Source organism: Felis catus, chromosome E3 (assembly GCF_018350175.1).
Source record: "Felis catus isolate Fca126 chromosome E3, F.catus_Fca126_mat1.0, whole genome shotgun sequence".
NCBI lineage: Eukaryota > Metazoa > Chordata > Mammalia > Carnivora > Felidae > Felis > Felis catus.
In genome coordinates this window covers 26,002,320-26,030,186 of record NC_058383.1, presented here as the reverse complement: position 1 = coordinate 26,030,186, position 27,867 = coordinate 26,002,320, and the positions used below count along the sequence as shown (strand labels likewise).

At 39.7% G+C, this 27,867-nt stretch overlaps 2 protein-coding genes and 1 long non-coding RNA gene across 13 annotated transcripts in view; 2 read left to right on the top strand and 1 right to left on the bottom strand.

Moving 5' to 3' along the window:
- The first annotated feature begins 308 nt into the window (after positions 1 to 308).
- CCP110 (centriolar coiled-coil protein 110) lies at positions 309 to 24,783 on the top strand. 7 transcript variants are annotated; one of them, XM_019820902.2, is made up of 16 exons: positions 309 to 521; positions 2,129 to 2,274; positions 4,274 to 4,429; positions 6,911 to 7,039; positions 9,920 to 11,564; positions 13,606 to 13,733; positions 14,203 to 14,374; positions 15,138 to 15,277; positions 15,528 to 15,644; positions 16,018 to 16,119; positions 16,305 to 16,421; positions 18,268 to 18,341; positions 19,092 to 19,154; positions 19,848 to 19,907; positions 20,400 to 20,485; positions 22,830 to 24,783. In XM_019820902.2, the coding sequence occupies exons 3-16, from the start codon at positions 4,289 to 4,291 to the stop codon at positions 22,880 to 22,882; spliced, it is 3,027 nt and encodes a 1,008-aa protein (XP_019676461.1). In that variant the 5' UTR covers positions 309 to 521; positions 2,129 to 2,274; positions 4,274 to 4,288; the 3' UTR covers positions 22,883 to 24,783. The 7 variants fall into 7 exon arrangements, with proteins under 7 accessions (XP_019676461.1, XP_003998845.3, XP_011288894.1 ...); XM_003998796.5 differs by having other exon boundaries at positions 13,603 to 13,733; XM_011290592.3 differs by lacking the exon at positions 2,129 to 2,274 and having other exon boundaries at positions 13,603 to 13,733.
- On the bottom strand, positions 24,497 to 27,867 carry LOC123382540. The gene is made up of 2 exons (XR_006591044.1): positions 27,504 to 27,867; positions 24,497 to 26,743 (listed from the first exon to the last, which is right to left on the bottom strand). It is a non-coding gene; the product is annotated as an uncharacterized LOC123382540 (long non-coding RNA).
- Positions 27,185 to 27,867, top strand: part of VPS35L (VPS35 endosomal protein sorting factor like) — a 118,586-nt gene continuing 117,903 nt past the window's right edge. For 3 of the 5 annotated variants that reach the window (XM_045047680.1, XM_045047678.1, XR_006591042.1), the window contains exon 1: positions 27,185 to 27,225. In XM_045047680.1, the coding sequence (XP_044903615.1) occupies positions 27,200 to 27,225 (26 nt within the window). In that variant the 5' untranslated portion in view covers positions 27,185 to 27,199. Of the gene's footprint in view, positions 27,226 to 27,336; positions 27,496 to 27,867 lie in introns of those variants that run through there. The other 2 variants (XM_023247154.2, XM_023247155.2) reach the window with 2 other exon arrangements.

Genomic DNA, 27,867 nt, shown 5'->3' with positions numbered 1-27,867 from the left:
GTATGCTTTCCAACGACCACAAATAAAGAGGTTATCTCTTTACAGATAAGTAAAAAGTAGCAATTACAAGGAACACTTCAGGGGGGTCAGACCTGAGGGGCGTTCTTACAGTAATACATTAAAATTTTACAGGCCCTAGCTTGCAGTGAAGACTACGTTTCCCAGCGTGCACTGCGCCGCCCGCAAGTACTACGCCTTCCATCTCTAGGACAGGGCGCGTACCGCGGAGCGCAATGCACCTTGGGGATTGTAGTTTTTTGCAGGCCCAACCGTTCCAACGGCCCCGGAAGCAGCCCCCGGAAGTGCCGGCCCAAAAAGGTGGAGTCCGGGCGGTGGCGGCGGCAGTGGCGGTTGCCAGGATCCCGCGTTGCCGCCTGAGACCAGTAATATGGCGGGGAGGAGAAGGAGAAGGCGGCGGCGGACCGAGCTGCGCTCTGTCAGTACCAATTGAGCCGTTTGCTTCCTGACAAGGCCCGTGGCGAGGGGAAAAAAAAAAAGCTGACGAGGCCGTGGGAGATCAGGTGTGTGCTTAAGGAGGGAACTAGATCCTCAGCGGGTCCCGGCTTTTAGGTCACCGGGGGAGGCGGAATTGGCGCCCTGAGAGCTGAGGGTGAATTCTGTGCCGAACCCGCATGCAGGTGGTGGACCCCTGAGCTTCGAGTCTCTAGAAAAGCGCCGAGTGTGAGGAGACAGGTGCCCGGGGACCAGCGACACTCGGCGCGGAGGTGATGCTCGGATGCTGGTGCTGCCTGGGCCCTCGGGATGGAGCCCCATCAAAGGAGCTGGGGGAGGTGGGCGTGGGGCGCTGGGGGCAAGGCAGAGGGTCCCTAGGAAATAAACTCGAGACAGAGCCGTAATCGCCTCACGTTGATAAAACTGGACCGTTTTTCTTCTCCCAAGATACTGGCGAGGGAGCGTCCTCAGGGTGTGCACTGGACATTCTGAAAGCCGGTTACCACAACCAAAGGCCCTAGGAGTGCTGTTTACTCTGCCTTTGCGACCCCGGGGAATAAGCTTGAGGCTAATAAAGCAAATTCTCTTGATTGCCCCTGATACTGCTAGGTGATTCCTATTCTGCAGGGTTATAATCCCGGTTCCCTACCCCCAGTTTAGGCAAGTGACAGGCTCCCAGAGATTGATTTGATGGACAGGGGTCTGGAAACAACGAAATGAGGACGCTGTTGTCCCCCTTTCTGTGTTTTAAAGTTACATTTGAATCCTACGAGGAACAAAGCACCGTCCCTACCCTCCCGATATTCATAACCTAGTGACAAAAGTCATAATAATCATCATCCTCTTAATAATAAAAGCAGTCCCCTATACTGGTCCTTTCAGCGTGTCCTGCATTATGCTAATTGCCACACACGTTTTAGTTCATTGAATTATTGAGACAGATACTCTGATTATCCCTGCGTTACAGATGAGGAAATTGAGGCATAGGGATGGTAAGTAAATTGCCAAGAACACACAGCTAATATGTCCCCGAATAAGAAACTTTCCTCTTTATTGCCTCTACAAAAAGTTTGTCTTTGGGAGCACTAGGGGGTAAACGAGCAGCTAGCATCCGAAAACACAGCAAGATCTGTTCTGTTACTTGCACTATCCCCTTTAGTGACATTTCTGGTAGAACACTGGTGAGGAGCACCCGTCTATGGGGTTTGCAAAGAGACTCATTTGGAGAAGGGTCGTGGTATAAATGGAGAAGACAAGGCATGTCTGAACTTGATGCAGCTGAAAATTGTTAATTCAAGTGGACTGGTAATGCCTGCTGGTAAACTGTGGGTCGTTAGATTTGTGGTTGGAGTGGCATTGTAGTCAAGGCTCTGTTCAAAAAAAAAAAAAAAAAAAAAAAACTTTGCTGACAGGTAATTGTGTGAGAAATGAAGTGCCTTCTTGCTAATCATATAGGATACCATGTTCATTTTTGAAATGATTGCCTTTGCAGTTGAGAGGTACCAGTTTCTTTGGAGAATAGGATCATCCATGAAACTACCAGCCTTTAAATTCCATTCTTCCTCTCTAGCTTCTTTTTTATCTGGTCCACTCTCTCCTTTTTTTTCTTCTCTCCTGGTTTGCATTATTGTTTGAGCCAATTACCCTAATTCATTTGTTCATTACTTTTATCAAGTGCCTACTGTGTGCTGACACTGTTCTATGTAATGGGGATTCAGTGGTGAGCAAGACTGAAAAGGTACCTGTGCTTATGGAGCTTACATTTTGGTGGAGGAAGACAGACAAAACCCAAGGAGATAAACAAGATAATTTCAGATAGTGGTAAGTGCTATGAAAATTGGGAAATAGCAGGGTAATGTGATAGTGAGTAAACGCAGGATTAATTTAGATGGGATAATCAGGGATGGCCTCTTTGAGGTCAGGGAAATTCACATTGAGGCTGAAGGATAGGAAAAATTCTTTCATGCTCTAGGATCATTTGGTAATTTCCATAATCAACCATATTTAGCACTTGTATTTGGGTATTAAAAGCCCTATCATATGCCCTAGTTATGCTGTAATAAAAAATCTAACACGGTACATCTGCAATATGCATGACAAACGTGTGCTGTTTAAGAGATTTGAATTTAACTTTCCAAAGCAATTGGCATATCTGTATGAGGTTGTTGAAAGAAAAATAAAACTTGCCACAAAAACATTTTATTCATTCTTTACATTCCCCAGAACTTTAAAATAGAATTTCATACTTTGCTTGTGTATACATAGAAAGTAAATATTTCTTATAATTGTATAGTCATCTATTTACATGCCCTATAATGCTGAATGCGTGGGTTGTGTTAAGAAATATTTTTAAGTATTTTAGTAGAAATTGAGTTGTTTGAATTTCTCTTACATTTTAGCTTCTGCATATTTTGGTTGTTAAGATAACATAATGGGGGTTGAAATCCAGACTAAAAAATGAGGCCTTGGTATGTCATGCAGAAAGGTGTTGTGGTTTTTTTTGTTGTTGTTGTTTGTTTTGTTTTTTTTACTTTTGCTTGTTTTATGAATAAAAGCTTGAAAAATAATCTCATTCACACTCCAGTATAATTTTCTTTGAAATTAAACTCACACTTTTCATAAGTTGAATATAGAAATAATTAGAATTGATGGGATGGTAGGAAGAAGTTTTATTAATAAGAAGACTACCAGTTGGTCAAAATTAGCAATATATCTTATTTTTCATAATCAAATCATAATATGCTTTTTCTTCATTTCTAATTATGCTATAATGTGTCCCTGACATTTTAGTGTACTACATTTTTAAGTACCTTAATGCTTAAGACAGTATCATATTCTATCTTATTTCATTGCTGCGTATCCCATATCGTCAATTAAATTTTCCACCCCCCGCCTTTTTTGGTTAATTGTTTTAAAGTGAACACCTAAGGGAACATTATTGTATTTTTCTGTTTTCACAGTTCATACCCTTGCTGGTTATGAGTCTGATGTCTCTCTTTTCATTTTCTCTTATTTAAAGGAAACGATGCCAGACATAAAGCTGTGGAAACAGGCAATCAAATATTTAACATTAGCTAAATGAATGAACATGGTGGCTAATCCTTCCTGTTTACCTTGCATTTTCATAGCCATCATCACACTTTTCCAGAAGTTGTGAAATTACTGGGCTGATTGTTTTAAGTAGTTTGGTGGTGCTTAGAATTTTCAACAATTAGATAGTATTAAGAGAGCCAGTAGATTCTCTGGTTTCCACTTGTGACTGATTTGTCTGGTGACTGTGGAGACCAGATATATTTTCAAGATGTGAAAGTACTAATAGACTTTGAACTTCATGATAACAGAAGAATTTTAAAAGGTAAATATCCTCTTTTATGTAAATAGCCTTTTTGTCTTTTTTTTTCTTTTGGCATTTTTACCCTTGTATGATTTAGTTTTTCTTGTGTAGATAAGTCCTGCTAAGGAAAATACAATATTCTAGTTTATAATCTGAAGTGAGTAAAGTGGTGTAGAACTTTTGTTCCTCTTAAGAATTTTTCCCTGGTGAGTTCTTAGTACTTTTCTAAACAAATCATATTTAAAGATTGATTTATATACATATGTTTGGGAATATTTAATATAGGAAGCAAGGCTTCACTGGGTAGGATCTTGAGGTGCTTACCTCTACTTAAGAATTCGCTGTTCATCAGTGAAAAAAAAAATTCTGGGGGCCAGTTCTAGGAATTGTGAATGCTAGAAATATTTAAGTGCTCTATAAAACTTGCCAAATCATGAAGATCTGTTTTTCTCAGCACATTGCAAGTGACATTTTTCTCTCTGACAGTGTAATTGTGGGAAGATGGAGGAGTATGAGAAGTTCTGTGAGAATAGTCTCGCCAGAGTCCAGCAGGCATCACTGTCCACGGAGAGCTTTCTACCTGTCCCATCTGAAAGCATCTCACTTATCCGCTTCCATGGAGTGGCTGTGCTTTCTCCACTGGTAAACATTCTATGATTTTTAAATAATCTTTTTTTCTATACTGAGTCACTAAGGTAAGTTTACAGAAAAGCAAAAAAAGGGTTATAAACATTGAAAAAATGCTTCGTATTCATAATTAAATATAAAAGAGTTAGCGTTTTTTCATCTACTAGATTGGCAAAAATCTGCTAAGACCTACCGTTCCTTAGGTTGTGGGGAAAAAGCACTTATCCTACATTTTTTCTGAGAGAATCAGCTGATTTTATTTTTTGGAGATCATTTTGGTAGTGTTTATCAGAATTTGAAAGTATATGTAACCTTTGATTTAGCAATTCCATTTTTGGGAATATCTTACACTTATACTGCTCTTTGTGCCCGAAGAAATACGTACAGGTTATGGTAGCATTGTTTGAAATATCAAAAGATTAACAAACAACGTAAATGTCCAGTAGTGGACTAGTTTAAAGATTGTGGTCCATTTTATAGAAATCTCATACATGCCATTGAAATGAGTACAATAGACCTACATGTGCAGGCATGGAAGGATCTCCACAGTCTATTGTAAATCACTGCACACATCGTGCTCTCTGGAGCAGGGTAAAATAGTGCTTACAAGCCTGGCTCTGGAGCCTGCTGTCCTTGGTTTAAATCACTGCTCTGCCACCTACCTGCTGTGTGAACTTGCAGGTCCATTTTCTTTTCTTGTACTTCTTTTCTTTTTTCTTTTCTTTCTCCCTCTCTCTCTTTTTCTCACTCCCTTGCTCTCCCCCTCTCTGTCTCTCTCCCCCTCTCTCCCCCTCTCTCCCCCTCTCTCCCTCCCTCTCCCTCCCTCTCCCTCCCTCTCCCTCCCTCTCCCTCCCTCTCCCTCCCTCTCTCCCTCCCTCTCCCTCCCTCTCTCTCCCTCTCTCCCTCCCTCTCTGCCCTCCCCTTCCCGGTTTATTTAGTTATTTTGAAAGAGAGAGCGTGAGCATGGGAGGGCAGAGAGAGCAGAAGAGAAGGATAATCCCAAGCACGCTCTGCATTGTTAGTGCGGAGCCCCATATAGGACTTGAACTCACAAACCATGAGATCATGACCTGAGCCTAAATCAAGAGTCAGATTCTTAACTGACTGAACCACTCAGGCCACCCGCATTTTCTTTATTTTTGAAATGAGAATAAAAATAGTGTCTACTTTAATAGGATTCTTTGGAGAATTAAATGATCTAATACATGTAAAATGCTTAGAACACTACTTGGATCATAGGAGGTACTCAATATATGTTAACTATTTGGGTTTTTATATAAGATTCTTTTTCTTAGGAATGATAAAGGAATACAGGATGAGAAGGAAGACACACTTTTCATTGTAAACTCTTTCATACTGATTGAATGTTTTTAAAATGTGTGTGACTTTACTTCAAACCAGAAAATTAATATAATTGATAGAAATTGCATGAAGAATTTTTTTTTATATAACAGGAGGTAAAAGATCAATATTTTCTGCCAACTTTTTGTAATGACATTTTCAAACATACAGAAAAATAGAAAGGGTAGTGCAGTGACTCCCCACATGTATACCATCTAGATTTAATAATTTTTAACACTTTTGCCATCTTTGCTTTATGGTGTTTGTGATTTTATATATATGTAGATGTGTATATACACATACATGCTTTTTTTTTTTTTTTTTTTTTTTTTTTTTGCGGAGCCATTTGAAAATTGAAGCTGTATAACAATTTTCTCTTAAATGTTTTGGTATAAATATTCTAAAAATAAGATATCCTCCTACATAAAATCCCCAATACCATCATCACATCCTAAGAAGATTAGTAATAATTTTAATAGCATCTAATATTCTGTTCATATTTAGATTTCTCCATTTGTGTTCAAAATGTCTGTTATACTATTTTTTTTCCTAATCTGGGTCCAGTCAGAGTTCAAAAATACCATTTGCTTATTGTGGTTTTTTTTTTTGTTTTTTAAGTTGATTTATTTATTTTGAGAGAGTGAGAGAGAGGAGAGAGAGAATCCCAAGCAGGCTCTGCACTGTCATCACAGAGCCCGACGTGGGGCTCGATCTCATGAATTGTGAGATCATGACCTGAGCCAAAATCAAGAGTCAGACCCTTAACTGGATTACCCAGGAGCCCCCAAAAGGGCTTATTTTATTTCTCATTTTAGAGCATTGGGTAAGTGAACAGGTTTTTTTCTTTCTTTTTAACTTTTTTATTCAGTTGAGAATAATTTACATGCAGTAGAATGCACAGATCTCAAGTTCTAATGTTCCATGAGTTTTCATATATGGCGTACATCTGTATAACTCACACCTACACAGAACATTCTTGTACCCACAGAAAGATCTCCCATGCCCCAACCTCCTCATTACCCCTCACTACTGCTCAGATATCTTTCCCTGTGGTTTTATCTGTTCCATGTTTTAATCATTCTGATTCAAAGCTTTCTGATTTTATGATATTTTTATATTTATGAGAAATAATTATATATTTATGATGTTTTGCAGCTTACCATTGAGAGAAGGAAGGAAATGCAACAAGAAAAGCAGAAAGCCCTTGATGTAGAAACAAGAAAGCATGTAAATAAGAAGAAAGATTTACTGGCTCGTGTCCAGGAGATTCTTGAAAATGTTCAGGTGTGTAATGTAGGCTTTTAAAAATTATAATTAAGAAATCATGAGGTAAGCATTGATGATAATTTTTCAGAAATATGTTTGCACTTACTAGTTAGTTACCAATATATTTTACTATAATGTTTGAGAAGCTTTGTAGTTTGTAATATTCCATTTCAGTTACTCCAAAGAACACTCACTTGCTTGTTAGTGATGCCTAGTACTTGAATCAGAGGGTACTTAGACAATGGAGCCCTACCCTGAATATAATTGCTTATTGTCTGTGTCTTATGACTCTAAAAACATGGAATTCTCAGTGACAAAATGATAGAATCGACCATTGTGGTTTACCTCTGAACTAATCAGACTATTGACTCAATGACCTTATTCTCATTCTCTGCTAAAGTAAATAACTGCCCCCAATTTTTTTTGGTGAAAATTACCCTCTTAAATACACAAATGCAATTTAGATTAGATAAGTAGAATTGTCTACATTCATCTTAGATCCAAATAGAAACCATTTAAACAATACATTCATGCCGTTTGCAATTATTTTTATTTAGCTGAATTTATATTTGTATAAACAATTTAAGGTCTGGATCATACTAAAAAAAACCCAAATGAATTATGTTGAACAAATTATGTCTACCATACATAGCACTGTTCTGCAGGCTACATTTAAAATTTTCTTCATAATCTTAAGGGTTTGCAGTCTGTATAATTCATACTAGATGACACATGTATAATGAACCTGAGACTATTTCCCACCAACTGCTACCTTCATTTCTCCGTGGGTAGTAATTTAATTTGCAGATTATAATTACTGTCCATATTAAGTTTAAGGCTCATTTTAGTAGTGTACAAAATCATAGTTGCTGTATACACAAATGTGAAACGTGAGGTATTTTAAGAAAACATTTTATTTTACTTAAACCTATGAATATGTTCCTGGGTTTGGTGAGTATGTATCACTTTTGTTTTATTTTGATCCTGAGGTTGTGACTAAGTATACTTTGTTGTACTGTTTATTGCATTAGTACCTGGAAACCATTATATGTCTTGGGATTTGTAAGGTAAAACAGGAGTGCCATATGGTCTAGGGAAAAAACACATACACAACGACCTAAAAATCGTAAAAAAAAAATTTTTTTTTAATGTTTATTTATTTTTGAGACAGAGAGAGACAGAGCATAAACGGGGGAGAGTCAGAGAGAGAGGGAAACACAGAATCCGAAGCAGCCTCCAGGCTCTGAGGTGTCAGCACAGAGCCTGATGCGGGGCTCGAACTCACAGACAATGAGATCATGACCTGAGCCGAAGTCGGACGCTTAACCGACTGAGCTACCCAGGCGCCCCTAAAAATCTTTTAATATTCAGGATTCTGGAGTCTGTATTGATAATATGATAATTTCTGTCAGCTTAACATATACTTGTATAATCTTTAAAAACCATCCTAGTTCACTTTTTATTCTTTTTTTTAACGTTTATTTATTTATTTTGGGGGGTTGATGAGCTGTGTGCATGGGGAAGGGATAGAGAGAGAGGGACAGAGATAGAGAATCCCAAGCAGGCTTTGCACTTTCAGTGCAGAATCTGATGCAGGGTTCAAACTCACAAATTGTGAGATCATGACCTGAGCTGAAATCCAGAGTCGGGCACCCAACTGACAAGCCACCCAGGCACCCCCTAGTTCACTTTTTATTCTTTTGCAAAGTCAAATGATTTAGATAGAAAGTGTAATTTTAATTTTTTCTGTTGGATCTCTTGTGTATCAATTGTTCTCTTAATTTGGATTTTTTTTTTTAATGTTTATTTATTTTGGAGACAGAGCACAAGTGGGGGAGGGGCAGCGAGAGCCAGAGACAGAATCTGAAACAGGCTGCAGGCTCTGTCAGCACAGAGCCCAACCCGGGGCTCAAACCCACGAACCATGAGATCATGACCTGAGCTGAAGTCAGACACTTAACCAACTGAGCCACCCAGGTGCCCCTGGAAAAAAACTTTAAATGTTTATTTATTTTGGAGAGAGAGAGAGAGTACGTGTGAGCAGGGGAGGGGCGGGGGAAGGTAGAGGATCCAAAGCAAGGCTCCCATCTGACACCAGAGAGCCCGATGTGGGGCTTGAACTCACAAACTGCAAGATCATGACCTGAGCTCAAGTTGGACACTTAACTGACTGAGCCACCCAGGTGCCCCTTAATTCACAATTTTTTTGGCTTGTTGCAAAACTCATAAACAGGTTGCTGTTTAAAAATGGCCATCGGTTAATCAAATTGAAGTTTGCTTTGATGATTTGGATTTTAAGTTGAAAATTTTATTTCTAAGTAACTTAAGCTACATGGCTGAGCTTTCATTTACTACAAATTTGCCTCATCATATAGAAGGATTTTAGTTACAATGTTTACTTTTAGTTACTACAAAATATGTTAGTCTTTGTTAAAGAAGGAGTCATCTATGTAAGAAAATTTATTTGCTATTTTAACTCATACCTTGGTATGCTTCGATGACAGCTTTCATAGGAGGAACAGCTGGTGACATTAATAACATGTAAACCAAAAGAAAGTTAATGAGACTCCTTCTATTCCAAGATTAAATTGCACATGGATATATGAATATACGTGTATACCCATACACATACATACATATTGTATCAGATTAGATAATCTCCTTTTTTTTCTTTTAATCTTTAAATAAACAGGCCAGAATGACCAATGGATATTTTTTATAGTAATTTGTGCTCCCTGTGATATAGGACACAATAGAAAAAGGTTATCTTAGTTTTTGTTTGTTTGTGTTTTCAAATATTAGAACTCTGAATTTTCTATTTCAATTTTATTTTAGAAAACAAATCAAAGGTTTTTTTGTGTAGTAAGGGAATACTAATTTTTAAATTTCCTTTTTCAGGTTAGAAAAGCACCTAATGCTAGTGATTTTGATCCATGGGAGACTGAAACGGTTTACTCTAATTCAGAAGAGAGAAACCTGAATGTCCCTGCTATGTTTCCAAATATCTTGCCAAGCCCTACTGAACACTCTACTTTAGGAAAGTCTGAAAAGATAACTGGAATTTTGCCACTGAATAATGAGGACCGATTTAAATTCAATGGGATAGACTTAGCTAGGGACTCAGAAGAATTTAATGCTCTGAAGCAGTGTGATATTTCAGATATTAGCCCTGCGGAAAACGAAGCTTCTGTAAAAACCCCCTCAGCAACTCCACAGGAGACTCTTACATCTGATGGTCTCTTGCCAACACATGAAGAACCGGATCCATCACTTTCGGAAGTTACTCCAGATCCCTACATAATGAGTCTTCAGAACCTGATGAAAAAGTCAAAGGAATATATAGAAAGAGAACAGTCTAGACGCAGTCTGAGAAGTAGTGCAAAGAGGAGTGTTAACGAGAGTCATTCAGATAAAGAGAATGATGCTGGTAAAGTGACTGACTATGGAAAGGAAAAGGCACAGTTGACTGGCAAACACTGTGGTTCAGTTATTCCTGACAAACCAAGCCTTAATAAATCAAATGTTCTTCTCCAAGGTGCTTCCGCTCAAGCAAGCAGCATGAATACATCAGTTTTAGGTAGCTTTTCTAAAGTGGACATACCTGTACGAACTGGCCATCACACTATTTTAGATCCTGATTCTGATTTTAAAGTCATTCCCACTTTTGTTACCGAAAATAATGTTATCAAAAGTCTTACTGGTTCATATGCCAAATTACCTACTCCAGAGCCAAGCCTGAGTCCTAAAATGCATCGAAGGCATTCTAGACCATCATCAGCATGTCATATACTTATAAATAACCCAATAAACGCCTGTGAGTTAAGTCCTAAAGGAAAAGAACAGACGATAGACTTAGTTGTTCAAGATACTGAAGAAAAAACACAAATACCTGAAACTGTGCCAAAGTTACCAGTTGATTTAGGAGTTTGTTCAAGCAAGGTTTATGTCACCAAAAATACATCTGAAGCCATACAGGAAGTGGTTTTGGGTAAATCAAATCAGGTATGTCAGTCTTCAGGAAATCACCTAGAAAATAAGGTTATTCATGGACTTGATGTCATGGAAGGTCACTTAACATGTGATGGGAGAGGACCACACAAAATGGATAGTACATGTACTGCGATGCCAAGATCGCATGAGCCATATGCCACCGGTCAGTGTGTAGTGAGTCAAAACTTTGGACCTATGAGTGCACTCAAGTCAGCCAATGTGTTAGAGAAAAACTCCTGCAATTTACAGATGGAACTGAATAAGTCTTATGATGTAAAAAACCCATCTCCTTTACTGATGCAAAACCAGAATACCAGACAGCAGATGGACACCCCTACAGTGTCCTGTGGAAATGAACAATTTTTGGATAACAGTTTTGAGAAAGTTAAACGGAGACTTGATTTAGATATTGATAGTTTGCAAAAAGAAAACTGCCCTTTTGTCTTAACAACCGGAATAACTGAACAGGAAAGGCAACATTTGCCAGAAAAAAGATACCCTAAGGGATCTGTCTACATCAACAAGAATAAAATGTTAGAAAGTAGTTCCAAAGGTAAGGAAACTCTGAAGTGTTTGATACCCTCCCAGCAGATGGCCCCTGTATTTAATACTTTTAATTGACATTTTGAAAAACAATAATTGTCTTCATTTGTTCATCAGGATATTTAATTTCATTTCTCTTGTCAGAGAACATATCATTAGCTATAGTTTATTGCCATTTGATAGGCTTTCTTAAAGGATTTTCTTTTTTTGAGAGAGAGAGAGAGCGAGCAAGCAAGCACACAAGCAGGGGAGGGTCAGAGGAGGGAGAGAGAATCTTAAGCAGCCTCCATACCCAGCTCTGGCTGACACAGGGCTTGATCCCATGACTGAGATCATGACCTGAGCTGAAATTAAGAGTCAGAAGTTTAATGGACTGAGCCACGCAGGCACCCCTCTTCAAGGATTTTCTTATTTAAAATGTGAATCTTTCACAGTTCACTTTGTATCACAGAGAGTATTGTTAATGACTGGAGGAAAAAGTTCTTGCATGAAACATCACTCACGGTTTTAATCTAGTGTATTACTATGATATTTTCTTTTTGGACTGTGGTTTCTAATATTTTCATCAGTCCTTTCATTTGTAATGAGCTCCTCATGTAATTGGTCCTTCAGGGAACACCTGAACATCAAATTATTAGAGAAAAATCACAAGTCCCTGTGAGTAGCATTTCAAGAATGGCATCTTTATTGATAAAAAATATTTCAAATTTCTTTCTCATCTAGTGTTATATTAACAGCAACTTGTTAAAACATGCCTTCTTCATTAATCCTTATTTTGTTGTCATGGTTCATCATTCTTCATTACTGATACGGAAGATCTGAGTCAAGTAAATGAAGTTCTTGGACATAAACATTTCATTTCTAATGTGATAAATATCTTCCTAAAAAAACCTTCACATTCTGTAAAGTTGCACACTATGACAGGGTTTATAGGACAAATAGAGTTTTAAGGCCTGTGTAACTTTATAAGAACTTTAATAAATAAACATCAGTCGATATCTGGGGAGCCAACCTGGATAATCCAGACGGACAGTACAGCATGGCTGGAGGCTGTCCCCATGAGTAGCAGACACCCACAAAGCCAACCATGGGGCAGTGCTTTAATAGGGGTGAGGCCAGTCATGGAGGTAGCCGGCTTGCTGTCAGATGAGCCCCTGGACAGTGCTCATTTATGAAATTCTTAAGGTAGAGCTGAATGATCTCTCACTATTGGTTGTGTGGTTGGGCTGAGGAGCTTTTTCCTTTTTTGCTAAAAGTTGTAATTCTAGCCCTGCTTTTCTAGTCCCTTTTGCCTATGAAAAATTGCACATGAACAAATGCAAACTGTTGTAAATGAATACCATGTATTTAGGAACAAATTATGGGGGTACCATAGAAGATAGACAGTATGCTTATCTTCAGTGAAAATCATTGACTGTATATTCGGAAAGAATAATTCTTTGAATTTTGTTGAATTGTGATGGATCCATGAATATGTGCTATGTCTGTGTAATACTTGGTATTTCAACATTTCAGAGTGGCTTACCCCTTTCTATTCAGTAAGTTGTATAGTTGTAATGATTTAATACATTTTTTAGTTAGTAATTCTGATATATGTAATTTTAATTTCTGATGTGTTTTGGAACCTGAAGCTGAGAAGCTTTGCACTATCAAAGGAACATTTATTTAAAAAACCAAACCAAAACAAAACTACAAGCCACAATACCAGAGATCCTGGGGAAGAACAAGAGTCAGAAGAATAAACAGATGAGAATCACATCTTGAGGTTAATTTGAGTGAGGAGAATCCAGACTGAACACATGGTCTTGGCTCCATCAGTTCAGATCGTGATGCGATCTGTTGAGCGTGGATGGTGGTGACACACAGGCCTTTATTTGGTAGCATGCAGTGAGGGGAGGGGCAGAGGATGTGGTTCACAGTGGGGACCTGGCTGTGCCTTGATTGTGTCATGTCAGATGTCGGAATGCTCTTTGGTCAGAAGCATAATTTAAATTGTGTATCAGATATTAGTAAATTTTCTAAATTTGAGGGTATGTGTTTCTTTTCAGAAGGCGAGGAGATATTAAAAAGCAAGATGTTAGCTTTTGAAGAAATGCGGAAGAGACTAGAAGAACAGCATGCCCAGCAGTTATCACTACTCATAGCTGAGCAGGAAAGGGAACAGGAAAGATTGCAAAAGGTGAGGAATTAAAATGTAAGGACATGGGGCTGGTAAGTGGAAGTTAGCCCAGGATATGTGTGAGTTTTGGTCACACGTTATGTATAGGATACTTGTAGTTTTTTCCCCTGTATATCTTAATCTAAGGGGGTGATTGATTTTGATACATGGATATTGCCGAATTGTGAGGTTTGATATTTAGCTTATCTAAAAATAAATGCATAATTTATCAAAAGGAGACTTCCGATTCCTTGACTCAAAACGTTTAATATTTTTCAAAGGTATTTTATACATAGATGCTGAAATATGCATTCTGCATGAGTGTATTGAAGGGGAAGAATACTTGTTTTAAGATTTCGCTTGAGGTAGGAAAACTTGAAATTAATCATTTGCTGATAATACCCCATTACTTTTAGCTAAGCCTAAAATGGTGGTATTTTGGGATATAATTGAAAGATATAGCAGGTTATAATACATGGTTAATCTACAGGAAATAGAAGAACAGGAGAAAATGTTAAAAGAGAAGAAGGCAGCTGAAGCCTCTGAATTGGGCATTCACAGTGCAGTGGACTTAGAATGGAGAAAAGTGAGTGACTCTGGTTTGCTGGAAACAATGCTGTCTCAAGTGGACTCACTCCATACTTCAAATTCAAATAGTTCTGGTAAATGTTTTTAGAATTCTCTTCCATTTGGGAAAGTTATCCCACAGCAAGGTATTTTACTTGGCACATTTTAAGGCTATAGCTCTGTTCTTTTTTTTTTTTTTTAATGTTCATTTTTGCGAGAGAGAGAATGCATGCATATGCAAGCAGGGGAGGGGCAGACAGAGGAGACAGAGTAGCTGAAGCCAGCTTTGTGCTGACAGCAGAGAGCCTGATGTGGGGCTCAAACTCCTGAACCATGAAATCGTGACTTGAGCCAAAGTCAGACACTTAACTGACTGAGGCACCCAGGTGCCCCCAAACTGTAGCTCTTCAAGTAATTCTATTTACCAGTAACTAGTGAAAAATGAAATGATGGCAGATCAAAGACTAGTGAGCAGGTGTTCATGAGAAAAGCCACCTCAGTGAGGAAAATACTAGGAAATTTGATTCAGAGCCCAGGCTTTGTTTATTCATGCAGCAGGTGATGTGCTTTAACTGAAAACACAGTTTGCCATCTCCTGAGTGATCTTGAATTACATCTAATTCTTCAGACCCAGCAAGAGCATATCTTCACATCTTCAATTATCCAGAGATGCTGTTTGTGTTGAGAAGCTCCATCTGGTGCATAAGCTTAAAGTCCATAAATATTTTAAGTCTGCACATGGATTAGTTTCAGAGGCGGTTGTTCTTCTTAGTGAGTCATAAGTGTTTATTTGGACATTCTGCATATTCTGCTTATATAATATCAAGTATAATACTCTATGTATATTTATTTTTCCAGGTTTCACGAACTCTGCCCTACAGCATAGCTTTGGTTCTGCAAATGAAGCACCCTTCTACCTCTGGGGATCATCAACTAGTGGCTTCACCAAACTCTCAGTAACAAGGGCTTTTGGAAGGGCCAAAACTAAATGGTCTCAGGTGGGCATACTTCATGATATTTGTGTATCCGTCTGTCTAGCTATATTTTTTAAAGAGGTACATTATCTTAGGTTGTACAAATGGGGACAGATATTTTTGCCATATATCAAATAGCTTAGCTTTTGTCAGAGATGAAACTACACAGAGCACACATATGTAGAAGAATTTAGCTTATTGTAATAGATTGGGAAAACATCTTGAGTATAATGCTCAGATCCTTAAATAATTGTATCTGTCTTATTTCTTCCAGGTTTTCAGTCCAGAAGTACAAACAAAATTTAACAAAGTAACTGCAGTGGCAAAAGGATTTCTAACTCGTAGGCTTATGCAGACAGATAAGCTAAAACAACTTCGCCAAACCGTAAAAGTAAGAAGCTTGTCCATTGTTTGTATTTCACTTCTGTCTCAGTCTCCCAGTTCAGTGATAGCTAGTCACTAGCTATCAATTGGAGTTGACCAATTCGTTCAGAACTTAGGCAGATCCAACATTTTTTTAGTCACTGCAATAGAGGCAGTTACAGAAATCTGATTAATCTCAGTCTGATAATTTTTTTAAATATTTAAATGAAGTAGTTTGGGTATTTTTTGTCTTGCTTTAGAGAGTGCTGTTTGCCTTCTGATAAGTAATAGTTTTATGTTCTCACTGATTTTGAATTGGCTGAGAAAAAATCAAAAGAAAATTCCAGTGATCATCAATCTTTCTAGAAGAGTGGTTTTTGAAGGAGCATTTCTTCTTCCAGGACACTATGGAATTCATAAGAAGCTTTCAGTCAGAGGCACCATTAAAGAGAGGAGTTGTCTCAGCACAAGATGCTTCTCTTCAGGAAAGAGTGTTAGCTCAGGTAAATGCCCACATCCTGTAGGCTTTTAGGGAATGGACATTTATATCTCTCCCTTCATTTCACCACTGAAAATAGGTTTCCATTAAAACTTTAACCTTTTTCTCTAAGTGAAAGTGCATAGAATATTACTAAATTCTAATCTCATCTTTTTAAATGGGCACAATATTTTCTTCTTTTGAACCTAGTTGCGAGCTGCCCTGTATGGTATTCATGACATATTCTTTGTAATGGATGCAGCTGAGAGAATGTCTATTCTCCATCATGACCGAGAAGTTCGCAAAGAGAAAATGCTCAGGCAAATGGTATGTTATCTGATTTTTTAATGAATGAGTGAAAAAGAAAAACTCTATTTCTTCTATGCTCGCGAGACACTTCTGATACCAAATGTGTGAGGTTTTCCCCCACTCCAGCAGGGTGTCCTACAATTCAATTCTGATTCTTTCTACTTGGAGTTAAGAGTCAGATACTACAAGGTAAGGAGGCAGTTAAGATTCCCCCATCCAAAGTCTCAGGTTGTCACTTATACTTCTGACCGACCAGCTTTAAAACAGGGTTCCCACAACCCTGTCTTTGGGTTTGATAATTTTCTAGAGTGGCCTACAATACTCAGGGAATTTACTGGTTTATTATATAATAAAGGACATAATTAAGGATACAGATGAACCACCAGATGAAGAGATAGATAGGGCAAGGACTGGAAGGGTCTTGAGGGCATGAGCTTCTGTCTGCATAGAGGACATCTTCCTGGCACATGGATGTGTTCACTGCCTGGAAGCTCTCTGAACGCCGTATTTTAGGTGTTTTTATGGAGGCTTTCTCATACAGGCATGATCAATGATTAACTCAATCTCCAGCCCTTCTCTTGTCTCTGCAAGATAAGAAGCTAAGGCTGAATGTTCCAAGCTTCTACTCAGGCTTGGTCTTTCTGATGAATAGTCTGCACCTGGGGGCCCCCCAAAAAGTTGTTCGATTAGAACAAAAGATGCTCCTGTCACCCAGAAAATGACAAGGGATTGGAGCTGTGTGTCAGGAACTGAGGTAAAACAAATATTAGAACAAAAGATGCTTCTACCAGGGCACCTGGGTGGCTCAGTCAGTTAACTGACTGTCTGAGTGTTGATTTCAGCTCTGGCCTTGATCTCAAGGTTCATGGGATTGAGCCCTACATTGGGCTCTGCACTGACAGAGTGTAGCCTCCTTGGGACTCTTTCTTTCTCCTCTTTCTCTCCCAAAATAAATAAGTAAACTTATTTAAAAAAAAAAAATGTTTCTACTCTTTCACTCTCAGATTTGCAAGGGTTTTGGGAGCTCTGTGTTAGGAACAGGTGTCAAAGATCAAATATTAGCAGGAACTAGGGGCAGAGACCAATATATTTCTTATTTCACAATGAGGTTCTTCTGGGTTTGGGGTAATTGATACTAAATCTCATTCTCTCTCTCTCTCTTTTTTTTTTTTTTTTTTTTAAGTTTATTTTGAGAGAAAGAGTGGGGAGGGGCAGAGAGAAGGAGAGAGAGAGAATCCCAAGCAGGCTCTGGGCTGTCAGTGCAGAGCCCTACGCAGGCCTCAATTCCATGAACCATGATATCGTGACCTGAGCCGAAATCCAGAGTCTGACACTTAACCTAACCGACTGAGCCACCCAGGTGCCCCTCATTCCCTATTTTGACTTCAGCAGCTTCCCTGCAATTCTTAAGCACAATCCCCAGGATTACCAGCAACATGCAACTCTGATGACAGATTTAAAAGAATTGCATATTGTTTTGTGATTGGATTTTGGAGTTGAAGCTTTGACTGTTGTTTGGATGGCTTATAAAAAACTATCACTGGCTCCGCATTGAATTTCCTTGAAACTATCATGTAGATTTTGCCTTTTTTGGAAACCAGAGTTATTTGAAATATATCAGGGTGTTGGAGGAATGTGGTTTGAGTCATTGGTCTTCATGTGGTAGCCAAAAGAAAAGCCAAGTTTATTACTTCATTGGGAAAAATCATTGTAATTATTAACAAATTGGACTGTTTCAGTTCTAAAGACAGACTAAAATTCAGAATGCTAGTAAGAGAAGATTTTCTGTGCAGTTTGAGATCATCCTACATTATTTTAGTGGTATTACTGGTACCATTAAAGCTTTTTGTTTTGCATTTTAAAGGACAGAATGAAAAGCCCACGAGTGGCCCTGTCAGCTGCAACACAGAAGTCTCTCGATAGGAAGAAGTACATGAAGTAAGTGTACTTCCTGTCACATCACATTAATCCAGTTATTGCCAAACCAATTAATTTTAGTCATCTATTGGTCCCTTTGTGTATTCAAATTAGAAAAAAGAACAGTTCACGTTTTGACAGCTGAGCTGAGAAATCTCTTTTTATATAAATAGTTTTATTACTCAGGTGATAAAATCTGATTTAATCTTTAGGTAAAACATATAAACTACTAAATTTGACAGTGTTCAACTTGTGTAATCGATAGCCATTCAGCCTTAAAAATAGTTAATCTTTATATTCACTGTCAATTTTACTTCTTTTGGATATATTCTTTTTTTTTTTTTTTTTTTTTTAATATTTATTTTTGAGATATTGCCAGCAGAGGAGGGCAGAGAGAGAGGGGGGCAGAGGATCTGAAGCAGGAACCCAAGCAGGCTCCATGCTGACAGCAGTGAGCCTGATGCGGGTCTTGAACTCACAAATTGTGAGATCATGACCTGAGCCCAAGTCGGATGCTCAACTGACTGAGCCACCCAGGCAACCCTGTAGTCTTTTTCTAATATGCGAAAGACTTCACGGGAGGGAAACCTAATGCAAAGTGACTATCGTTGCAAGCTGCTTCTTTCTGGAAAGTAGTCTCTGGTGTGCTTAGTACAGCTGAGTAGTACAAAACTTGTAAATGATTTGTTTCTGTCATCGTGTATCACATCTGTAAGGGTTTTCTCTCCCTTTCTAAATACATTGTGTGTCCTTATTTTTATGTTGTGTTAGAGCTGCTGAAATGGGAATGCCAAATAAGAAATTTCTGGTTAAACAAAATCTTTCTGAAACAAGGTGAGAAAAATTACTTCATCTCCGTGAGAAGCTATTTATTTATTTAAAAAAAAGATTTTCTTTGTAAATGCCAAGCTTGCTCTTTGTTGAGTTATTTCTAACTTGACATCAGCAGAACACTCCCAGCTGACTGGAGGACTGAAGAATGGCCAAGATCCATATTAACACTAGGTCATGTAGCTGGCTATATGACAGACCACATGTCTCAGGACCTTTCTATAGGACATGCTGTCTTGGGTAGAAATTTGAGCCCCCGATGTCCTGAGTTCAGCTCACAGTCTAGGACTTATTTAGGATAATTATTTAAAAACCTTAGAAATCTAGCTTAATATTTCAGACCTGTTTTCTACTTTTACAAGAGGGATGTTACTTCCCTTGGATGTTTGAAAGGAAAAGTTGGTTTTTGTGAAGCGTATAAATAAACTATCTAACACACAAGAATTAAACACTTGAGACATCCAGACAAAAACCTAAGATTTGGGCTCTTGGTGAAAAAAATATAAGTACCCTATTAATATGCTTCAGTCATTGTGATTTGCTCCGTGGTATTACATTGGTATATCTGCATAGATGACCAGTGTCACCTCACTGTTAATCATCTTTCACCTATTTAAAAAATGAGGGGGGGGGGCGGGGATAACTGAATTTATGTCAGTCTCTTCTGAATTAATTTTTTACTTACTTTGTTAACAGAGTCCTTCAGCCAAACCAAGGACAGAATGCACCTGTTCATAGGCTACTTAGTAGACAAGGGTAAGAATGCCACCCCTGGGTATTTAAAAACATCTAAAGCAAGATGAGCTTTGAGAGGGAAAACTAATTTAGTATCTTTACATAAAGGATATCTATTTTACAAGTGTGATTTGTTTTATAGCATTGCGAAGATCTTTTAAGTTTTGTGCTCCAAGATAATCCTTTGGTGTACTGTTGTGTATTATATCTTAATTACCATCTTATGTTGGCATGCTTTTACTTTTCATTTCATACCATTTTGCTCATTAAGTATTGTAAGCATCCATAGGTAAGTTCAGCATCACCAAAGTGATCCTTCCAACAAAGTATAAGCCTTGGTTCTAGTCTCCCGATGAAGGAAAGCGTAGCTTCCTTGCTGTGCGCATTCGTGAGACTTAAGTTCTTTCCAAGCATATTTGCACTTTGAACTGTTGCAGTATGGTTGCTTTCTTTGAATGTTGAACATTTAGATCTTGATGCAAGTGACTTATTAATTCTTTTATATTCAATTAGAACCCCTAAGACATCAGTGAAGGGGGTTGTGCAAAATAGACAGAAGTCTTCACAGAGCAGAGTGCCTAACAGAGCGCCTGTTTCAGGTGTGTAGCAAATGAGTTCTTCAAGCCCATTCAATAGAAGGACGTGCACGAGCTGCCCCACGATGCAGGCCCTACGAGTGCAATGTCTTGTCTTTCCTTGCCACCATAATTTGGGCATATTCACAGTCATTCCTGCTAATGACCACCGTGTTAGTATTTTGTGGCGGTCAGGAGACCTTGGTAAAACTGTGTGTCCAATCTTGGCTTCTGTAATAATCCCGTGGAAACGCTATATATTTTTTTAATCTGAAAAATCTGTAGAATTGTATGTGCCTAAATGAGAAAACCTTTTTATAAACGAGTAAAGTATAATAATCTGATGCCTAAATCTGTGCATGTTTGTTGAGCTTTGGGGCAGTGTATCACCCAGGAATATTTGTATCTGCACATAAAGTGATGAAAAATTTCTCCCTCTGGCCACAAGATCACATGTGAATATGCCAGGCGGGAGGGGGTAAGTTTTGTTTCTGTTATTTTGTGGATTTTAAATTCTGTTTATGGTGGCAAGAAGACAAATTTAATATGAAACTCATGCCAAACTTTTAAGCTAATGTTTTAATATTTGGTAGCTGTCTTTGTTAAGATACTTTGATAAGCTCACCAAAAATTATGTGATCCATTAAACATACTTTCAAAGTGCTTTGCTTTAACTACACTTCTTTCTAAACATTTAAAAGAAACCAAAAATTAATCACTAGGCAATGAGTTAATCATTTTAATCTTCCCATTAATATACAGTTAATTACTAGGCAATGAGTTATTTAATCAACTCTAATCTTCCCATTAATATACAATTAGGCATCTTTAGAGCTTTTATTACTAACTGATTTCCTCCAAATTAGGAGGGAATGAACAACATAAGAAATTTTTTTTGTTATTGCCATTTGTTCACATAAGTTCAAAGAGGGAACAAGATACTGAACATAGCTTTGAAATGATTGCTGACTTTTTGCATGTATGTAGTGAATTTAATTTATAATGTTGCACTTGTAGAGGATAATGTAAAAGGTCATCTTTTGGAAGCCACTGTGAGTGACAGTCAATGGAGGTGTTTTAAAGGGGGTTATGTAGTTGAGGATTCTGCTTCCTCCAGAGGTGGTCAGAATCACCTGGTTTGAAAGGTAACTAGGAGAAGTCCAAGCAAACACCAGATCTGCGGCTTGTGAAGTTACGTGGGATTTCAAGACATTTTCAATTTTTTCCCATATTAGAGTCACATATTGTGATAAATTCTGGCCAGCTGGCAGTTGATTGAGGAGTTAGTTCTGTTTTGCGTGATATTATTTATTGCCACAGTGACTACTCTCCATGTTCTTGTCTCATGCATTTCATCTCCACTGTTTGTCCCTTGTGAATTTGTAAGAAAAAGAGCCAAGTAATACTCAACAGTATGAAGGATGAATAGGAAGTCACATTAGGAACGGAGTAGTGTAGTTAGTCATGTCCTCAAGTTCGATGTTTAGAACTATTGTGGTTTAATTGCATTGCAACATAATTATAAATACAAATGAACTTAACTCTTAAATGAATATGTACGATTACTATGTATCCAAACAAGTACAAAATTTCTTTCCTATTTTTCTAAAGATTTATTTATACCTGAGTGCCTAGACAATTGAAAAAGACTAACGATTTTATCATTGTATGTAAATTGAAAAATTATGGTATGACTGATTAAGATTCTAAGTATGAATCTCAACCCAGGGACCCATAGTTGCAGTTGAAAAGATTTTTCTTTCCTGCTTAGATTCTTAGTGGCTTGGATTGTGTTACAAACAAACTTGAAACTTATGCTTTAGTTTGATCCACATGGAGAATGAATGTTTTTTAAGCAATTGATAGAAAGCTAGTTTTTTTTGTGATGACAGACTTTCATACTCTAAGATTGGAGTAGAATGCCAAGGGCTTACAGCTTGCTGCAGAGCACTTAAAGTTTATAGTTCTTACAAACTCAATTGCAATCACTGATCGTATGTTTTAAGACCTGTTTGGCTCATTTGATGTCTGGTGCTTGACTCAGGAGTTTATAGTGAAATTCAGAAACCACTAATTAAAGCAGAGTCGGAAGCAGTATGGCACAGTGGTTATTGGGTCAAACAGCAAATCAGGTGTAACTGGGTTCTCAGAGTATCTGTTACTTAGGCAGGTGACTTCCTCTCCCATGTCTCGGCTGTATTCTTAAAATAGTAGTAAGTTTCTACCTTGGGATTATGTTATGTAAGGATTAAATATAATAATGTACATTGCCTAGCTCAGTGCTTGACATTATATAGTAAACACTCATTAAACGGTATTATAAAAAAACTGACATTGAGAAATAATATTAGTTTTGCTCTATTTTTAGGAGCATATGCAGGAAAAACCCAAAGAAAGCGGCCAAATGTTGCGACAATTTAAGAAGACAACATTCGTTAGGATAACCAAGGGGTGGATGGGAGGTTTCATGCATACGGTTTTCCCTGCCCAGGACTTTTTATTTAAGCCTGGACTGTTTACACAGGCAAAGTGACATCAAAGGGCTGAGCAATTATCTGGGCAACTTGATCAGTCTGGTTAATTCCTTCCCTACACCGTCATTTTCCTCTTAATGTTAGGTTTGGGTGAAGGCACATTAGTATTTAGTATTTGGGTGAAGGCACATCTCTTTGCTTAACCTGTACAAACCTAAGTTTGTTTTCTGTAGCCAGATGTCTGCAGAGAACGTTTTTGTAAACTTAAAGGGCATTTGGATTTATTTCTATAAGATGTCAAAAAGGTGTGATAAATTACAAATTAAGTTCTCAAATATAAATTTCATTCATCTCTGCATACTGATTGCTAAATTTGATAAGTTAGATACTGTTGTATTTGAGGGGAAATTACTGCAGAAGGATGTTTTTCTCCTGGTTTATGTAACTTTAAAAACTGATTAATCTCTCAGTCTTCATATTCTTGGATTTACGGGATAACCACATAGGAGAAAACACTCGCCTGCTGATTGTGGTCCACCCCAACTTTACCATAGAAGTGGTCGGGGGCCACTGCTTTGATCAAAAGTACATTCCTCTTAACAGCTAGTTGTCTTGTGCAGATATGTTAGGTTTAATGTATGTTACCCCAGTACTCTTGGAAACACTTCTCCTAAATCATAAAATCTTTCTATGGAGGGTAAAAAATCAGGGGAGATAGCACAATCTTCTGGAATGTAGTAGCACCTAGGAGTGAATCAGTGCATCCATTTCTGTAAAATAGAGTAACACTGCATGCGCTTCTGTTTTCTTGGTGGTCTGCGTCTTGTCTTTCTTCATGGTCTGCTCTTTGTAGCTTGCTTGATTTAGGAGAGACTAAAGGGCTATATAACAACAAGTTCAGATTTGCAGATGGAACAGGAATATTGTCAAGCTGAAGTTACGCATTACTGAGGAGGCACTGTCGTTTAAGGTTTTCATCACTGACATATTCATTTAAAATATAAACCAAAAAATGTTACCAAGGGAACATGATTTTATGAAAGTGAATGCCACTGTTAATTTATCATACCATTTCCAAAAAGGGCTTTGTGCTTCTCACATAAAATCGGGACTGTGTACATTTACTCTTTCTAACTTGAATTTTAAAATGATACTGGTATTTTGAAAATGCAGACTGTATATATTCTTAATATCCTTTGAAGAAGGTGGAGCTAAAGATTGTTTTCTCCAGTTTTCGGCCCTATTTAAAAGTTAGCTATTACATCCAGCTGTAGACCGTAATAATCTACCCAGGGTGTAAACTTGATTTTCTTTATTGAGATGTATCATTTGTTGAGTGAGTGAGCCAGGAAATCAGAAGGCGGTCAAAAATGTCTGAGTTACTGATATATTCTTTATAAAGTATAGCAAAATATCTTAATATGATAAATTGTGCTTTATCATTCTGAAAACTCAGGATACAGCTTACTCATATCATTGTGGGTCTTTCCAGAAAGACAGATACTTCCAAATTTTGTGTGCACTAATGCAAATTAGCTAAAAAAAAATTGTTTTGGAGAAAGTTAAAACTAGCTTTAGATTAAGGTTGACAAACTTGAGTGTTGTTTTTTTTTAAAGATAAAAGCCTGTGTGTTTTACACATATTTTAATGTTCACAGCTTTTCCTCATAAAAGTGCCAGACATCGTTTTGTGCTTTTGATGGATTTTTAATTTATATACATTATTTTTGTTACTTTTACTTTGAGTGGAATGCCCATTAATGTAAATTGTATTTATTTTTATACTTTAATTTTCACTAGTTTTGCTTCTAGGCAGAAGGCAAAATAAACTTTTCATCTTAAAAGAAATGTAGTTTGATCTTCTTTATTTACCAATGGAAGGACCGTTGATGGATGCTGAAAAGTATCTGGCCAAAACAATCCGTAACATGATCTTTTTTTTAATCATTAAAAGCCCCACGAAAGGTATATCCCACCATTTAGGGTGTAACCTACACCAGCGCTTCGTCCAGCATCCGAGTTTTGCACAAACTGTACTTTGCAGGCGGTGAAAAGGTCACCGGGGCGCTAAGGGGCTGGGCTTTTTAGGAGCCGGCCGCCTGCGCGGGGCCAAAGGGGAGGGGTGCCCAGCTTGCCGCTCCCGTCAAAGCCGCTCCGGTGCACGGCTTCGAGATCCGGCTCTTGGTCCTGCGCCCTCGTCCCGGCTGAGCGCAGCGCGTGCTCCTCGTTTTTACTCCCACCGAGGAGAGGCTGCACCGCCCAGTCCGCAAGGCGGGGTGGAAAGAGCCCCTCCCTTTCCCCGTGGCCACCCTTGAACTCTGGTTCATTTCGTGCGCGGGGAGAGGTGGACGTGAGGGTATGACTGGGAATCCTCCTTACTCATTCTGAGCTGAAAACAAGGACCCGTTTGGGAGAGGAAGATCTTTTTCGTCAGGGGCCACCGGCCCATGAACAATCACCCCAATGAAAAGTAACAGTTACACGCAAGCAAATGGGAGGTGGATTGCTTTATCTCTGAGGAACCGGAGCGGGCGTAGGTAAATGTCATAAAAATCATTAAAAATAAGGGAGAATCACTGCACTGTATCCCTGAAACTAATATCACGCTGTATGTTAACTGGAATTTACGTAAACATTTAAACCCAACCTAGAAACAAACCTGGGGCGTTGCTGAATACAGCGAACCAACTGGACTATGAGGTAGTGGAGTCCCATTCTCCATCAGCTCTGAGGGCAAAAATCGTGTCTAACCAAAATTATCCTGGACAATAAAATGCTACCTTTTCACTTGTCTTCCTTTATTGGCCCAGTTTCCCTGTGACTCCCAATTCTTCAATTTCTTGAGGTGGTTTGCTTCTTGGCCCCCGTGGGTGCGAACAGCCCGCTCCGGAAGCGCGCGGTGCAGCGGTGCACCTGGCGCGGTGGGCGCTGCACCAGCCGGGCCGCCCCCGGCCCCGGCCCCCAGCGGGCGTGTTAACGCGAGCCCGCGCCGGTCCGCACGCGCAGGCGACGGCAGGTTACCCCGGAGAGAAAAGCTCTGAAGGCGCAACGGGCTCCTTTGCCTGCCTGCAAGCTCAGCTCCAGCCAGGGGCGTGCTGACCGCGTGCCAGGCATTTCAGAATCTCCCCACACCTGAGTCTTGAACTAGTTCTAGAATGAGTTCTAGACTAATTTCCCAGGTGAAGACACCAGGACCCGGGGTGCCAAACTCCATGTGCCGTCAGAGGGCCCGGAGTATATTATTCCGTTGTTTCCTGGGAAAGTGGTTTATGTGTTGTCAGACCAGGCTCTTGCAAAGAAAAGGGGGATGAGATGCCGCCTCGAGATTGAGCACGTCCTCCCATCAGGTCGGTTAACCCGCAGTCGCTCCCGCTAAGGGCACTTCCTGGCTTCAAGCAGTGCACCTGCAGTGGCTCCCGAACAGGTGGCCGTGGTAGTGACCTCAGGTTTGCGGTGAGGGGCACGTGAGATGCCCGCAGGGCGCCTGGCACAGCAGGCGTTCAGTATGTGGTAGTTGCTAGGAAATTATATATATATTATATATATAGTAACCCGAGTACGTATGTGTGTACATATATACGTATGTATATATATGTATGTATGTATGTATGTATGTATGTATGTATGTGTGTGTGTGTGTGTATACATAGTAACCCGAGAAAACACGACAACATAAGTTCTGGGGTTGAAGCCGGTGTCCACCTTTACAGAAACGTACAGCTTTGTCAAGCTGGGTGAGAAGCTAGCCCCAACTTCCTCATGTGATTTTGCTCCAGATGAAGGCGGTCTATTCGGATCCAGGGCAACCCTTAGAGACGCGGGGAGGGGAAAGCGTCGGCATGGTTTACCCCAGCCAAATAGCGAATTAGCTGTAAAACCGCACGAACCCCACAGACCCTTTCCCCACACCCAGCCACGGTTAGCGTCTTCGCTCCGCCTGTCTCCGGATTCTTGTTTGCACCCAGAAGGCGAAGGTGGGTTAGGCAGCCTGCTTGCCCCTTCTCAAACACGCTGTACATTAGTGTTGCGGACACGCCTCCCGGGGGGGTGTGTGTGTGCTATGTCTGTCCTTTACAATCATGGCAACTGGCGGACGACACAGGCGCCTTGCCCCTCACAATCATGGCATCGCGCACGACGCAGGGGAAATGCGTTCGCCCCTTACTATCATGGCACCACAGTAGCCCACCAGGAAGGGCGCGTGCCCATCACAATCATGGCGCCATAGAGGCCCTCAGCGAAAGCACGCCCACCCCTCGTAATCATGGCGCCGCGGACAGCGCTCCGAAAGTATGTTCGCCCCTCATAATCATGGCGTCGCAGTGCAGCGGCAGTGTGTCTGCCCATTGCGACAACGGTGCTGGCAAACGGCATAAGCATCGGTTTTTCGACACTGGCGCCCGCCCCCACAACTAAGTGCTGGCTGACGGCGTTATCTGGGCACCGAGGGAGGACGTTTGTCCTCACAATCATGGTGGCACAATTACGGCCTCTAGGATAGTGCCCCGGAAGTTTACCTGCCCTTCACAATCATGGCATCTGGGGAGGCGCTCTAGAAGTGTACGTACCCTCCGGAAGTGGTGGACGGGATGGGGGTGGGGAGACGTATGCCTGACCTTCACAATCATGGCGTCGCGGAAACACTCAGCGGAAGTTTGCCTGCCCCTTAAGATCACGGTGCCCACAGCGTTGGCTCTTCGATGCTGGTTCCCGTCCCCATAACCGTTTTTGAGTGAGGGCATCTACCCTTCACAATCATGGCGTCACAGCACAACGGAAGTGCGTTTGCTACGCACGATCATGGCGCCGACGAAAGGCTAGCAGACGTGCGTTGCCCCTCATGATTATGGCGCCGACGAACTGCTCAGCGGTCCGCCCCTCACAATCATGGCGCTCCCAAGGCTCAGCTGCTGAGTATCTGCCCCTTTCAAT

Bases quoted from the DNA above. Each gene is read 5' to 3' on its own strand.
- CCP110 (XM_011290592.3), top strand. From the start codon at position 4,289: ATGGAGGAGTATGAGAAGTTCTGTGAGAATAGTCTCGCCAGAGTCCAG. The intron at 16,422-18,267 runs GTATGTTATCTG...TGCATTTTAAAG, and splicing joins AGAAAATGCTCAGGCAAATG to GACAGAATGAAAAGCCCACG. The intron at 19,155-19,847 runs GTGAGAAAAATT...CTTTGTTAACAG, and splicing joins CAAAATCTTTCTGAAACAAG to AGTCCTTCAGCCAAACCAAG.